The sequence below is a fragment of the Anomaloglossus baeobatrachus genome, chromosome 5 (assembly GCF_048569485.1).
Source record: "Anomaloglossus baeobatrachus isolate aAnoBae1 chromosome 5, aAnoBae1.hap1, whole genome shotgun sequence".
Lineage (NCBI taxonomy): Eukaryota > Metazoa > Chordata > Amphibia > Anura > Aromobatidae > Anomaloglossus > Anomaloglossus baeobatrachus.
In genome coordinates, this window is record NC_134357.1 from 447,741,532 (window position 1) to 447,757,345 (window position 15,814).

General features: G+C 49.3%; 1 protein-coding gene and 1 long non-coding RNA gene across 3 annotated transcripts in view; one reads left to right on the forward strand and one right to left on the reverse strand.

The window, feature by feature from the left end:
* The window catches only part of ARFRP1 (ARF related protein 1), a 61,378-nt gene that overhangs the window by 5,523 nt on the left and 40,041 nt on the right, over positions 1-15,814 (forward strand). For both annotated transcript variants that reach the window (XM_075347804.1, XM_075347805.1), the window contains exon 7: positions 2,061-2,161. In XM_075347804.1, coding sequence (XP_075203919.1) covers positions 2,061-2,161 — 101 coding nt within the window. The remainder of the gene's footprint in view (positions 1-2,060; positions 2,162-15,814) is intronic.
* On the reverse strand, positions 7,510-9,312 carry LOC142310293 (uncharacterized). Its single transcript, XR_012754119.1, has 4 exons — positions 8,980-9,312; positions 8,787-8,891; positions 8,448-8,646; positions 7,510-8,271 (listed from the first exon to the last, which is right to left on the reverse strand). It is a non-coding gene; the product is annotated as an uncharacterized LOC142310293 (long non-coding RNA).

Genomic DNA, 15,814 nt, shown 5'->3' on the forward strand with positions numbered 1-15,814 from the left:
ATATGGGCTACCAAAAATCGAGAGGGTTCCGCTGCGTTCACAAAAAGTAACCGTTTGAGCCTTCACCTCATCATTCATCCTCTGACCGTTCTTTTACATAGAAATGAGGCCAACTGGGGTTACTACCTGTTCAGTGACAGCAGCGAGATACCAGACAATGCTGGGACCAGCGGCCGTTTCGCAACTCCAACAGCGGCAGTGTCTACAGACAACTACCTTCATGAAAGATGGAGCTCTTCATCACATCACAAACCGTATGAAGAACGTGGATATTTTCCCAATGACAGGATTTTGAGCCTTCCCTAACCCATGGCCATCGCGTTCGCTCAATCTCAATCCTTGTGATTTCTGGTTGTGGGGCCATTTTAAAGAGCGTGTTTATCGGGGAAATGTCGACACCTTGGCTGACCTCAAAGACCTCATCATTTTGGAAGTGCGCAGCATCCCACCAGACATGTTCCACGCAAGCGTCGAGCATGTTCTGCATAGGACGAACATGATCACCATACATGATGGCGGCCATATTGAACAGTTATGGAAGTCTGTGGAACACTTGTGACATCTCCAATTATTATAAGCACACGGTTTTTGGGCTGCTCGCTCACTGTACAGCGCCACTTTTTCACCTGGTGGGGAGTTTTGGTATAAACATTTTTTTTAAGATGCCTCAGTTTCCCAATGCCTTGAATAGCATACATACCAATTTTCAGCCAATTCTGTCCACTGGGTCAGTCTGCACACGGCTCCAAACCCCTTAGGTTATTTCATGGCTACCATGTATAATGAAGCAGTAGATCATCATTAGAGGACTAGGTGTGGCTTGCAAGACAGTCCAGATAATGTGTAACTCCGCCCCCACCACTGATTGGCAGCTTGTTGACAATGTACAGCAAGGGTAAACTATTTCCCGAGGAGCCACATGAGACACTGTGACTGTTATGGAGCGCTGAAGTAATAGGCTAACAATAATTCTGCTTAATATTAACTAATTATTTTATATTAATATGCTCACTTAATATTGAGCAGAATTAAGTTTGCTGACACCTCCACTATTCCGTATGAACCCATACACAGCCCCCTACATACAGTATGAGCCGCCACATAGCCCCTACATACAGTATGAACCCATACACAGCCCCCTACATACAGTATGAGCCCCCACATAGCCCCTACATACAGTATGAACCCATACACAGCCCCCTACATACAGTATGAGCTCCCACATAGCCCCTACCTATAGTATGAACCCATACACAGCCCCCTACATACAGTATGAGCCTTCACATAGCCCCTACATAAAGTATGAACCCATACACAGCCCCCTACATACAGTATGAGCCCCCACATAGCCCCTACATACAGTATGAACCCATACACAGCCCCCTACATACAGTATGAGCTCCCACATAGCCCCTACATACAGTATGAACCTATACACAGCCCCCTACATTCAGTATGAGCTCCCACATAGCTCCTACATACAGTATGAACCCATACACAGCCCCCTACATACAGTATGAGCCCCCACATAGCCCCTACATACAGTATGAACCTATACACAGCCCCCTACATACAGTATGAGCTCCCACATAGCCCCTACCTACAGTATGAACCCATACACAGCCCCCTACATACAGTATGAGCCCCCACATAGCCCCTACCTATAGTATGAACCCATACACAGCCCCCTACATACAGTATGAGCTCCCACATAGCCCCTACATACAGTATTAACCCATACACAGCCCCCTACATACAGTATGAGCCCCCACATAGCCCCTATACACACAGAAATCCAAACAATATGTCCGTCGGTATGCATCCAGGGTAGATGAAATCAGTCCTTTATTAACAAATCCATGTAAAATAGCCGTGCTGACACCGGTGTGGTGGTGGTGGGGGGGGTATAGCTTTTATCTTACTTTAGGGAAACAATGATTGACAAAAGTTTGCCTGAGTAGTGGATAACTCCTTTAATTAGTATCCAGTTTAATAAATACCCTATCGGAGTTCCTTTTAAGGTTTACTGAAATTAAATAAATCTGTCCTTCTCCTTCCAGGGTTGTCTCTCCATTCCTGACATCAAGACGGCTTTCAGTGACTGCATTAATAAGATTGGGAAGAGGGATTGCCTGACCCAGGCCTGCTCTGCGCTCTCGGGGTAAGGGTTAGGAGACTTCTGTAGTGATGATTTCGGTATTATTGTCTTACACCATGTGTTCAGTAAAGAGCTGTCTTTCTTTGTCGCTCCTAATTGGGAGACCCAGACAATTGGGTGTATAGCTTCTGCCTCCGGAGGCCACACAAAGCACTACACTTAAAAGTGTAAGGCCCCTCCCCTTCTGCCTATACACCCCCCGTGGGATCACGGGCTCCTCAGTTTTCATGCTTTGTGCGAAGGAGGTCAGACATCCACGCATAGCTCCACTGTTTAGTCAGCAGCAGCTGCTGACTATGTCGGATGGAAGAAAAGAGGACCCATACTAGGGCCCCCAGCATGCTCCCTTCTCACCCCACTTTTGTCGGCGGTGTTTGTTAAGGTTGAGGTACCCATTGCGGGTACGGAGGCTGGAGCCCACATGCTGCTTCCTTCCCCATCCCCCTTAGGGCTCTGGGTGAAGTGGGATTTTACCGGTCTCCAGGCACTGGGACCGTGCTCCATCCACAGCCGCTGGGGAATCTGCTGGATATGGAGCTGAGTATCGTCAGGGACATGGCCCTGCTACGTCAAGGTACTCTGTGTCCCCGTACAGACCGCGCGCAGACACACTGCAGCATTGCTGGGTGTGTTAGTGCGCCGGGGACAACAGCGCTGCGCGCTTGTGCCACTACTCACTAAAGCTCTGCTGAGTGAGTTAATGTATTGGGAACTGCCGCGCCGGCCGCTGCTGTCAGTTTACGCTGCGGCGCGGCTGGGACTTGTGGTGCGCCGGGGACTTCCGCGCTGGCCGTGCATATATGACGGCCGCGCTTATTACTCGATTCCCCGGCTTTTGCGGCCTAGTTTCGCTTCGTTCCCGCCCCCAGGCCTGCCAGTCAGGGGAAGGGCGGGACGCTGTACAGAACATCAGCGCAGAGGGCTGGAGTCTACTTTACATACTCCAGCCCTCACACTGGACACAGTGGGACGCCAGTTTCCCGCACTTTGTCTGAGGCACGCCCACGGTCCGCCCCTCTTCACAGAACGCCGGCAGCCATTCCTGTGTGCAGTCTGAGCTGGAGAGGGGAGACAAGTTCTGGGAGACCCAGACACGGGATTCTGGCGACCACACACCCGCGTTTGAGCGGGCGGTAAGCGGCACCTCTGGTGCTGACCCCACTAGTGCCGAAGTGTACATTTGTATTTTTATGCTTGCATGCTATACATTGCACTGTACGGTCGCTGGTGATTCTTGGCTATATACCCTCCTAGATTGCTCAGAGGAGACAACAGCATGTCATCCGCAAAAAGCAAGGGTGCCAAGGCACAGGCTTTCTATGCTGCTTGTACCGCATGTGAGGCTACTCTACCGGCAGGTTCCACTGACCCCCATTGTGTGCAGTGCTCGGCCCCTGTGGCACTTGTTCGGCCGGGGCCTCTGCTAGAGGTGACCCAGGGAGAACCACCTGTGAATACTGTCCAGGTGACGGGGACGGAGTTTGCAGTTTTTGCGGATAGATTGTCTGTGACTATGACTAAAATTCTAGAAACTTTGCAGTCTAGACCAGTAACTCAGACCATGGGCACTGTTGAATCATTGCTCCCTGGTCCCCCTCAGTTGGAACAGCTCCGGGCTCCGGGGGTGTCCCATGCATCCCAGGGTGAAGGCTCTGACACGGACGACAGTCCCAGACAGCCTAAGCGAGCTCGCTATGAGCGGCCCTCGACTTCATCACACTGGTCAGGGTCCCAGCAGGAGGACTCTCTGTATGATGAGGCGGAGGTAGCTGATCAGGATTCTGATCCTGAGACCGCTCTCAATCTGGATACTCCTGATGGTGACGCCATAGTGAATGACCTTATAGCGTCCATCAATAGAATGTTGGATATTTCTCCCCCAGCTCCTCCAGTGGAGGAGTCAGCTTCACAGCAGGAGAAATTCCATTTCAGGTATCCCAAGCGTAAATTAAGTACTTTTCTGGACCACTCTGACTTTAGAGAGTCAGTCCAGAAACACCACGCTTATCCAGATAAGCGTTTCTCCAAACGGCTTAAGGATACACGTTATCCCTTTCCCCCTGACGTGGTCAAGGGCTGGACCCAGTGTCCCAAGGTGGATCCTCCAATCTCCAGGCTTGCGGCTAGATCCATAGTTGCAGTGGAAGATGGGGCTGCACTTAAAGATGCCACTGACAGACAGATGGAGCTCTGGTTGAAATCCATCTATGAAGCTATCGGCGCGTCGTTTGCTCCAGCATTCGCAGCCGTATGGGCACTCCAAGCTATTTCAGCTGGTCTTACACAGATTGACACGGTCACACGTACATCTGTTCCGCAGGTGGCATCCTTAACCTCTCAAATGTCTGCATTTGCGTCTTACGCGATTAATGCTGTCCTGGACTCTACGAGCCGTACGGCAGTGGCGTCCGCCAACTCCGTGGTTTTACGCAGAGCCTTGTGGTTAAGGGAATGGAAGGCAGATTCTGCTTCCAAAAAGTGCTTAACCAGTTTGCCATTTTCTGGTGACCGACTGTTTGGTGAGCGTTTGGATGAAATCATTAAACAGTCCAAGGGTAAGGATTCATCCTTACCTCAGCCCAGACAAAACAAACCCCAACAGAGGAGGGGACAGTCGGGGTTTCGGTCCTTTCGAGGCTCGGGCAGGTCCCGATTCTCCTCGTCCAAAAGGACTCAAAAGGATCAGAGGAGCTCAGATTCTTGGCGGGCTCAGTCACGCCCAAAAAAGACAGCCGGAAGACCCGCTACCAAGGCGGCTTCCTCATGACTTTCGGCCTCCTCTCTCCGCATCCTCGGTCGGTGGCAGGCTCTCCCGCTTTGGCGACATTTGGCTGCCACAGGTCAAAGACCGTTGGGTGAGAGACATTCTGTCTCACGGGTACAGGATAGAGTTCAGTTCTCGTCCTCCAACTCGATTCTTCAGAACTTCTCCACTTCCCGACCGAGCCGATGCTCTTCTGCAAGCGGTGTGCACGCTAAAGGCAGAAGGAGTGGTGACCCCTGTTCCTCTTCAGGAGCAAGGTCACGGTTTTTACTCCAATTTGTTTGTGGTGCCAAAAAAGGACGGGTCTTTCCGTCCCGTTCTGGATTTAAAACTGCTCAACAAGCACGTGAAAACCAGGCGGTTCCGGATGGAATCCCTCCGCTCCGTCATCGCCTCAATGTCTCAAGGAGATTTCCTAGCATCAATAGACATCAAGGATGCTTATCTCCACGTGCCGATTGCTCCAGAGCATCAGCGTTTTCTACGCTTCGTTATAGGAGACGAACACCTTCAGTTCGTAGCTCTGCCTTTCGGGCTGGCGACAGCCCCACGGGTCTTCACCAAGGTCATGGCAGCAGTAGTAGCAGTCCTGCACTCTCAAGGTCACTCTGTGATCCCGTATTTGGACGATCTACTGGTCAAGGCACCCTCTCAAGAGGCATGCCAACACAGCCTGAACGTTGCGCTGGAGACTCTCCAGAGTTTCGGGTGGATCATCAACTTTTCAAAGTCAAATCTGACTCCGACCCAATCGCTAACATATCTTGGCATGGAGTTTCATACTCTCCCAGCGATAGTGAAGCTTCCGCTGGACAAACAGCGTTCACTACAGACAGGGGTGCAATCTCTCCTTCAAGGCCAGTCACACCCCTTGAGACGCGCAGACCCAAAAATAATTATATATATATATATATATATATATATATATATATATATATATATATATATATATATATATATATATATATATATATATATATCACAGGGATCCTCAAAATAGTAAAGATTGATATAGAATTTTATTGAAACAATCAAGGTGACACATAAGACATACAATTAAAATCACTTAAAATACATATAAATAGAGAACCCCCACATCTCCAAGATGTAAAATATGGGGTACCGCCCTGTGTACATATGCAACAATGTATAAATCTGATCCCTAGAAAAACATATACTGGATCAATCCATAAATGTAATAACTCTTAACCATTAAGTCTATAACATAGGGACCACACCTGTGAGCTATACTGGTAGTGAGTCCAATGGGATAGCAGCTATCAATATATGACAGAACAAGGGCATGCAAGTCATACAGTAATTACAATAACCAGGCATGAATCATGCAAAAAAGAAAGGAAAATCATAAAAACCCTTGTCCAGAGATCCCAAAGATGGCTCACAATCAGGTGCCCAAGTGAAAAGCTACATCAAGCTCCCAACCAGTGAAGGGCGCTACAGAAACAAGGAGGTACCCACAATAGGGAGGGATGTGGGGGACCCCACGCGTATCGCTGTGAACAGCTTCGTCAGGGGAGAGTGTATCCCTGATTGCAATTAGAACGGGTATTTATAGAGGATCACAGTCTTAATTAATTGTAAAGTAACAACTTAATTACATACCATGAGTGGTGTGCGTATTTGAGCGTGGCAGCCGGCTGTAAACATGGAAACCGGAAGTGGGAGAGGGGGGTGGTTTTAAGACCCGGACCCAGCGTTATAGCTAGAAATATGTACCATGTATCTAGCCATATAATCATATAGTCATATAGTCATCCATGCTATATATCATATGTATAGAAAGCCGGTTTTCGCAGGAGAAAATAACAGATAAATAAATACTTAAGGATCCCATGTCGGCTCCGCTGTGACCGGAAATGATGTTCCTCCTTTAGGTTACCATGGATGCAGAGAATGCTAAGGTCACCACGCATGTCAGAGCACCCGGCGCTCCAGCAAAGCTGGATGTCAGATGTTAAAGTGAAAACACCGGTCAGAGGAGAGATCTCCCATTAGTATCTGGTTACAAACAGCATCCAGGGAGGATGTGTCATACAGAAATCTGAAGACATGTAAAGTAGCAGATAAAATCCGCAGGATATATAAATAGGTCAACAAGAACTATATTATAAGATAGATAAAACGGCGATAAGGAGGCATAGCTAAATGCTACACATATGCATGTACACATTTATGTTGAATGCCAGATTACAAAGAGAATATTTTTAACCCAATAGGGGTAAAGCACAGATGTACATAATATGCCCACCAAAAGGTGGCGAATCCCCATAAGATGGCCGCTATAGGTTAATTCCTGCTCAAAACATGTGTCACAAATATGAAAGTTCGAATCCCTCTTAAACCATCAAAACAGTTAGTACCACCCAGGTGGATTTATCCTGTATCAAAGTGCCCAAAGATTATTAGTCACAAATACATGCATGTAGAGCAAAAGAACACCCGCTGAGCTGAAAATAACTACTAGTACCACCAAAAGCGGATGTATCATGTACAATATCTGTACACCCAAGGTTGGAAAAAAAAACAAAAACAAAAAAAAAAAAAAACAAAAAAAAAAAACAGGCATTATAAAAATATGGCTGTTGTGCACACCACTGAAAATTCGGCGGATTAACTATAAATTGGGGCGACTCAGTGGGTGCAATCATAAGTAGGAATTGGGGGTATGATGTTATATGACCACAAAGAGAAAGAAGAAATGAACCCATGAGAGGAACATAATCTGTATACAAAATGCAAACAAGATGCAAACAAAATGCTATCCGATTGGGAGCATAGAGAGATTTAGAGTAAATATTGAGTAGCACAGGAGGGCAACCAGATTGATGAGCCATCCTGGTATGGGATGAAACATATGTATACACACAATTATGTACAATTGGCCTCAAAAAAGTGACAGGCTATCCATATTGCTCCAAAATGGTGTATGTGGCACAAGGTCTCATTTGACCTAGCAAAAGCAAGAAATGAGTTTTAGGTTCCGGCCAAAGTGTTCCAAGACCCATATAGATTGTAACCCCACGGGACCAGCAGGGACATCTTCATCCAATAGTGTCCATGTAGGTACACAAGTAATTGGGCAGGATGTAGGTGCCGTCCGTATATCGTTTCCTTCAAGGTAGAGAGAATCATGCAGTGGTATAACCCCTCTCAGGTAAGATGACTTGGATGAGGTTCCAATGCTTTAAAGCCACAGATGAACGCCAAGGTTACCAACCACTTGTCTCTGTTTGTATCCGCCGATATAGCCAGAAAACCAAAGTGCAGGACACACACTCAATCCAGTCCAAAGGAAACAAGAGGGAGAGAACCATTCCTAGCGTTGTAACTGCGGAGAATAACCAAAAAAGATGGAGGAGAGGGTAAGAATCAAATACGAGACTACGTATTAGCCAAGAAAACCGGTATACAGTAGCTCTTCATTGAGCCCCGATGGTGTGAGAGATTTCAGGTTAAAAATCCATCTTGCCTCAATTTGTAATAAAGGTTTCAGGAGAGACCCACCTCTTCCATTCGTAGTTATCCTCTGGAGACCTACAAAACGTAGCCCACGACAAGAACCCTGATGGTATTGAAGGAAGTGCGCAGCTACCGAAGTGAGTGTTCGTCCCTTTTTCTGATCAGACCTGGCCAAGTTGATGGTCGACATGTGTTTCTGTGCCCTTTTCCGCAGTTCTTGGGATGTTTGTCCCACATAGACCTTCTGACAAGGGCAGATAATCGCATAAATTACATTAGAGGTCTTACAATTAACATATCCATTTAGTCTGTGTGGGACAGCGTCAAGGGGATTCTGAAAAACATCTCTGACGGGTTGCATAAAGGGACACACATTACACTCACCGCATGGGTAAGATCCCCGTAGTGTAATGCCTCTGTTCAATTTCGTCGTCGGTCTCCTAAAATGGCTCCTCGTCAATAGGTCTCTGAGTCTGGGCGCTCTCCTGGCTGTGACAAAGGGCACATCACTCACAAAGGATGCGGTCTGGCAGTCAGATCTAATGATCTTCCAATGTTCCCGCAAGATCCCTCTTACCTGTTGCCAGTGGCTGTTGTAGTCAGTTATCAATCGTAACGGTTGGTCCGCCACTGGTCCTTTTCGGATGAGCAGATCTTGTTGAGACTCATGCTTGGCCCTTTGAAAGGCTGAGGAGATAACTCCCCTGGGGTAACCCCTGTGTTTCAGCCGCTTAGTCAGATCGCAGGCCTGGCTCTGAAAATCTTCATCCGTGGAGCAGTTGCGGCGTACCCGTAAAAATTGTCCCACTGGTACTCCCCTTCTTGTGTGAAAAGGGTGGAAACTGTCATAGCGCAAGAGTCCGTTTGTGGCTGTCGGCTTGCGATATAAATTCGTGATGATGTGTCCATCTTCCAATCTAATGGACAAATCCAAAAAGGATGCTGTGGAGGATGATAAATTAGAGGTCAAAAGGATGTTATGATTATTGATGTTAAGATCATTGAGGAAGTCGTGGCAACTTTCCTCTGTACCCGTCCACAAAAAGAATACATCATCGATGTACCTCCGCCAATGCAAAACATGCTCCCTGTAGTGGTGGGAAGGATACACGTAGGTATCCTCCCACCACCCCAAGAACAAGTTTGCATAAGCCGGCGCGCATCGCGCCCCCATCGCGACTCCTGCGACCTGTTTGAAAAAGACGTTGTCGAATAGAAAATAGTTGTGTTCTAACACAAATTTACAAAGGTCAAGCAGAAAGGAGTCGTGCATCCTGTCTGAATTCGACTGTTTCCCCAAAAAATATGTCAAGGCCCCAATGCCATCCTCATGTTTAATGTTTGAATACAGTGATTCAACATCGCACGTAACTATTAAAGTCTGAGGGGGTATCGTGACACTGAGACAAAAACGGATAAAGTCAGAGGAATCCTGTATATAGGATGGTAGCTGTTTTTGGTTATTCTCCGCAGTTACAACGCTAGGAATGGTTCTCTCCCTCTTGTTTCCTTTGGACTGGATTGAGTGTGTGTCCTGCACTTTGGTTTTCTGGCTATATCGGCGGATACAAACAGAGACAAGTGGTTGGTAACCTTGGCGTTCATCTGTGGCTTTAAAGCATTGGAACCTCATCCAAGTCATCTTACCTGAGAGGGGTTATACCACTGCATGATTCTCTCTACCTTGAAGGAAACGATATACGGACGGCACCTACATCCTGCCCAATTACTTGTGTACCTACATGGACACTATTGGATGAAGATGTCCCTGCTGGTCCCGTGGGGTTACAATCTATATGGGTCTTGGAACACTTTGGCCGGAACCTAAAACTCATTTCTTGCTTTTGCTAGGTCAAATGAGACCTTGTGCCACATACACCATTTTGGAGCAATATGGATAGCCTGTCACTTTTTTGAGGCCAATTGTACATAATTGTGTGTATACATATGTTTCATCCCATACCAGGATGGCTCATCAATCTGGTTGCCCTCCTGTGCTACTCAATATTTACTCTAAATCTCTCTATGCTCCCAATCGGATAGCATTTTGTTTGCATCTTGTTTGCATTTTGTATACAGATTATGTTCCTCTCATGGGTTCATTTCTTCTTTCTCTTTGTGGTCATATAACATCATACCCCCAATTCCTACTTATGATTGCACCCACTGAGTCGCCCCAATTTATAGTTAATCCGCCGAATTTTCAGTGGTGTGCACAACAGCCATATTTTTATAATGCCTGTTTTTTTTTTTTGTTTTTTTTGTTTTTTTTTTTTTTTCCAACCTTGGGTGTACAGATATTGTACATGATACATCCGCTTTTGGTGGTACTAGTAGTTATTTTCAGCTCAGCGGGTGTTCTTTTGCTCTACATGCATGTATTTGTGACTAATAATCTTTGGGCACTTTGATACAGGATAAATCCACCTGGGTGGTACTAACTGTTTTGATGGTTTAAGAGGGATTCGAACTTTCATATTTGTGACACATGTTTTGAGCAGGAATTAACCTATAGCGGCCATCTTATGGGGATTCGCCACCTTTTGGTGGGCATATTATGTACATCTGTGCTTTACCCCTATTGGGTTAAAAATATTCTCTTCTTTTTCGCTCCTAATTGGGAGACCCAGACAGTGGGTGTATAGCTACTGCCTCTGGAGGCCGCACAAAGAACTACACTTAAAAGTGTAAGGCCCCTCCCCTTCTGGCTATACACCCTCCCGTAGGAGTACGGATTCCTCAGTTTTAGCTTTGTGCGCAAGGAGGTCAGACACGCACGCATAGCTCCATTGTTTTTAGTCAGCAGCAGCTGCTGACTATGTCGGATGGAAGAAAAGAGGGTCTATACAGACTCCCAGCATGCTCCCTTCTCACCCCACTTATGTCGGAGGTGTTTGTAAGGTTGAGGTACCCATTGCGGGTACGGCGGCAGGAGCCCACATGCTGATTCCTTCCCCATCCCTTTTTACAGGGCTCTGGGTGAAGTGGGATTTACCGGTCTCCAGGCACTGAGACCGTGCTCCATCTACAGCCCCTGGAGAAGATGCTGGATGGAGCGGAGTACATCAGGGACATGGCCCTGCTTCCTTAAGGTACTCTGTGTCCCCGTGCATTTGGCGCTCACACCGCAGCATGCTGGGTGTTGTAGTGCGCCGGGGGACATCAGCGCTGCGGCGCCTGTGCCATGGCCTCATTCAGCTTAGCTGAAGCAGGCACACTTATGGGAATCGGCCGCGCCGGCCGCTGGGACTGCGGCACGGCTGGCACTTGTAGTGCGCCGGGGACTTCAGCGCGGCCTGCGCTTTTACGGCGGCCGCGCTGATAACTACAGTCCCCGGCTTTTGCGGCCTGCTTCCGTTCGTTCCCGCCCCCAGACCTGCCAGTCAGGAGAGGGGCGGGACGCTGCCCACGTCTAGACTCGGTCGCGCCGGCCGCTGGAACAGCGGCGCGGCTGGCACTTGTAGTGCGCCGGGGACTTCAGCGCGGCCCGCGCTTTTACGGCGGCCGCGCTGATAACTCGAGTCCCCGGCTTTTGCGGCCTGCTTTCGTTCGTTCCCGCCCCCAGACCTGCCAGTCAGGAGAGGGGCGGGACGCTGGCCAGTGCATCAGCGCTGAGGGCTGGAGTCGTTTTTACATACTCCAGCCCTCACAGTCAGCACAGAGGGGACACTGTTCCCGCACTTTTGTTGGGGAACTCCCACGGACCGCCCCTCTCCACATAAGCCGGCAGCCATTCTTGCTGACAACGCTGAGCTGCAGAGGGGAGCCGGGGAGACCCAGACAAGGCATTCTGCAGCCTCTTACCCGCTGTTCAGCGGGCGGTAAGCAGCCCTCAGGGCTCACCCCCTCTTGTGCTCGTAGTATTCTTAGTATTTTGTTGCTACAAATACTTGGTATTACATAGCGCTGGTCGCCCTTTGGCTATAGACTCTCTCACATGCAGAGAGCCAGCAGCATGTCGCCCGTAAAACGCAAGGGTGCCAAGGCACAGACATTATATGCTTCCTGCACCGCATGTGGGACTTTTCTACCGGCAGGCTCCACGGACCCCCATTGTGTGCAGTGCTCGGCCCCTGCGGCGCTTGCACAGTCGGGACCTCTGCTGGACGTGTCCCAGGGTGTACCACCTGTGAATGCTGTCCAGGTGACAGGAACTGAGTTTGCAGCTTTTGCTGACAGAATGTCTCTCACTATGTCACAAATTCTTGACACATTGCGAGCTAGGCCTGTACTTCAGACCACGGACACTGTGCATGTATTGCCCCCTGGTCCCCCTCAGCTCCTAGCTCCGGGGCGGGCATCTACACCTCAGGGTGAAGACTCTGACTCGGACGATGGCCCCGGGCAGCCTAAGCGGGCTCGTTATGACGGGCCTTCACATTCATCTCAATGGTCTGGATCCCAGCGGGATGAATCTATGGGTGATGAGGCGGACGTAACTGATCAGGATTCTGATCCTGGGACCGCTCTCAATCTAGATACACCAGATGGTGACGCCATAGTTAATGATCATATATTTAACATCAATAAGATGTTGAATATTTCCCCACCAGCTCCTCCTGTAGAGGAGTCAGCTTCGCAGCACGAGAGAATCCATTTCAGATACCCTAAGCGTACATTAAGCACTTTTCTGGACCACGCTGACTTCAGAGACGCAATCCAGAAACCCCACGCTTATCCTGAAAGGCGTTTTCCTAAACGACTTAAAGATACACGCTACCCTTTTCCCTCTGAAGTGGTCAAGGGTTGGACCCAGTGTCCAAAAGTGGATCCTCCAATTTCCAGGCTTGCAGCTAGATCCTTGGTTGCTGTTGAAGATGGAGCGGCACTTAAAGATGCCACTGACAGGCAGATGGAGCTCTGGCTGAAATCCATCTATGAAGCGATTGGAGCGTCATTAGCGCCTTCTTTTGCGGCCGTATGGGCACTCCAAGCTATCACGGCCGGGCTTGCGCGAGTCGACTCAGTCACACGTGCATTTGCCCCGCAGGTAGCACCATTGACCTCGCAAATGGCGGCATTCGCGTCGTACGCGATTAATGCTGTTCTGGACGCTACAAGCCGCACGGCAGTGGCGTCAGCCAACTCAGTTGTTTTGCGTAGGGCTCTGTGGTTGAGACATTGGAAAGCAGATTCTCATTCCAAGAAGTGCTTAACCAATTTGCCTTTTTCTCGTGACCAATTGTTTGGAGAGCGTTTGGATGAAATCATCAAACACTCCAAGGGTAAGGACTCTTCCTTACCGCAACACAGACAAAACAAGCCCCAACAGAGGAGGGGTCAGTCTGGTTATCGGTCCTTTCGAGGACAGGGCAGGTCCCAATTCGCCTCGTCAAAAAAGACTCAAAAGGACCAGAGACGTTCAAATTCTTGGAGGTCTCAGTCACGCCCAAAAAGACCAGCCGGAGGAACCGTTGCCAAAACGACGTCCTCCTGACTTGCGGTCTCCGATGCCCACACCCGCGGTCGGTGGGAGGCTGTCCCACTTTGGCGACATTTGGCTAGCAAGCGTCAAGGACCGTTGGGTGAGAGATATTCTATCTCACGGGTACAGGATAGAGTTCAGTTCTCGTCCGCCAACTCGTTTCTTCCGAACTTCTCCACCACCAGACCGAGCCGATGCTCTGTTGCAGGCGGTGGCCGCTCTAAAGGCGGAAGGGGTGGTGACCTCCGTCCCTCTTCAGGAACAGGGTCACGGTTTTTACTCCAATCTGTTTGTGGTCCCAAAAAAGGACGGATCGTATCGTCCCGTCCTGGATCTGAAGTTGCTCAACAGACACGTAAAAGTCAGGAGGTTCCGGATGGAATCCCTACGCTCCGTCATAGCCTCAATGTCTCAGGGAGATTTTCTAGCATCAATAGACATCAAAGATGCGTATCTCCACGTGCCGATTGCACCAGAGCATCAGCGTTTCCTACGTTTCGTCATACACGACGAGCACCTACAGTTCGTAGCGTTACCCTTCGGTCTGGCAACAGCCCCCCGGGTCTTCACCAAAGTCATGGCAGCAGTAGTAGCTGTTCTGCACTCGCAGGGTCACTCGGTCATCCCGTATCTAGACGACCTGCTTATAAAGGCATCCTCTCAAGAAGCATGCCAACACAGTCTGAAGGTGGCGCTAGACACTCTCCAGACTTTCGGGTGGATTATCAACTTTCCAAAGTCTCATCTAACCCCGACCCAATCTCTGACTTATCTTGGCATGGAGTTTCATACTCTATCAGCGATAGTGAGGCTTCCACTGGACAAGCAGTGCTCGCTACGGACTGGAGTGCAATCTCTCCTTCAGAGCCAGTCGCACTCACTGAGGCGCCTCATGCATTTCCTAGGAAAGATGGTAGCAGCAATGGAGGCAGTCCCGTTCGCGCAGTTTCATCTGCGCCCTCTCCAATGGGACATTCTGCGCCAATGGGATGGGAAATCGACGTCCCTCGACAGGACTGTCTCCCTCTCTCAGACTGCCAAGGACTCTCTACGTTGGTGGCTTCTCCCCAACTCATTGTCACAGGGAAAGTCGTTCCTTCCCCCGTCCTGGGCAGTGGTCACGACAGATGCGAGCCTATCAGGGTGGGGAGCGGTGTTTCTCCACCACAGGGCTCAGGGGACGTGGACTCAGGAAGAGTCCACCTTGCAGATCAATGTTCTGGAAATCAGAGCAATCTATCTTGCCCTGCGAGCCTTCCAACAATGGCTGGAGGGCAAGCAGATTCGGATTCAGTCGGACAATTCCACGGCGGTGGCGTACATCAACCACCAAGGGGGAACACGCAGTCGCCAAGCTTTTCAAGAAGTCCAGCGGATTTTGACGTGGGTGGAAAGCAGAGCGTCCACCATATCTGCAGTTCACATCCCAGGCGTGGAAAACTGGGAAGCGGACTTTCTCAGTCGCCAGGGCATGGACGCAGGAGAATGGTCCCTTCACCCGGACGTGTTTCAACAGATCTGTTGCCGCTGGGGGTCGCCGGACGTCGATCTGATGGCGTCACGGCACAACAACAAGGTCCCAGTTTTCATGGCACGGTCTCACGATCACCGAGCGCTGGCGGCAGACGCCTTGGTTCAGGATTGGTCGCAATTCCGACTCCCCTATGTGTTCCCACCTCTAGCATTGTTACCCAGAGTTCTCCGGAAAATCAAGTCCGACTGCCAGCGAGCCATACTCGTCGCTCCAAATTGGCCAAGAAGGTCGTGGTACCCGGATCTGTGGCATCTCACGGTAGGCCAACCGTGGGCACTACCAGACCGTCCAGATCTGCTGTCTCAAGGGCCGTTTTTCCATCTGAATTCTGCGGCCCTGAACCTGACTGTGTGGCCATTGAGTCCTGGATCCTAGCGGCCTCAGGTTTATCTCAGGGAGTTGTTGCCACAATGAGACAGGCTAGAAAACCATCCTCAGCTAAGATCTATCACA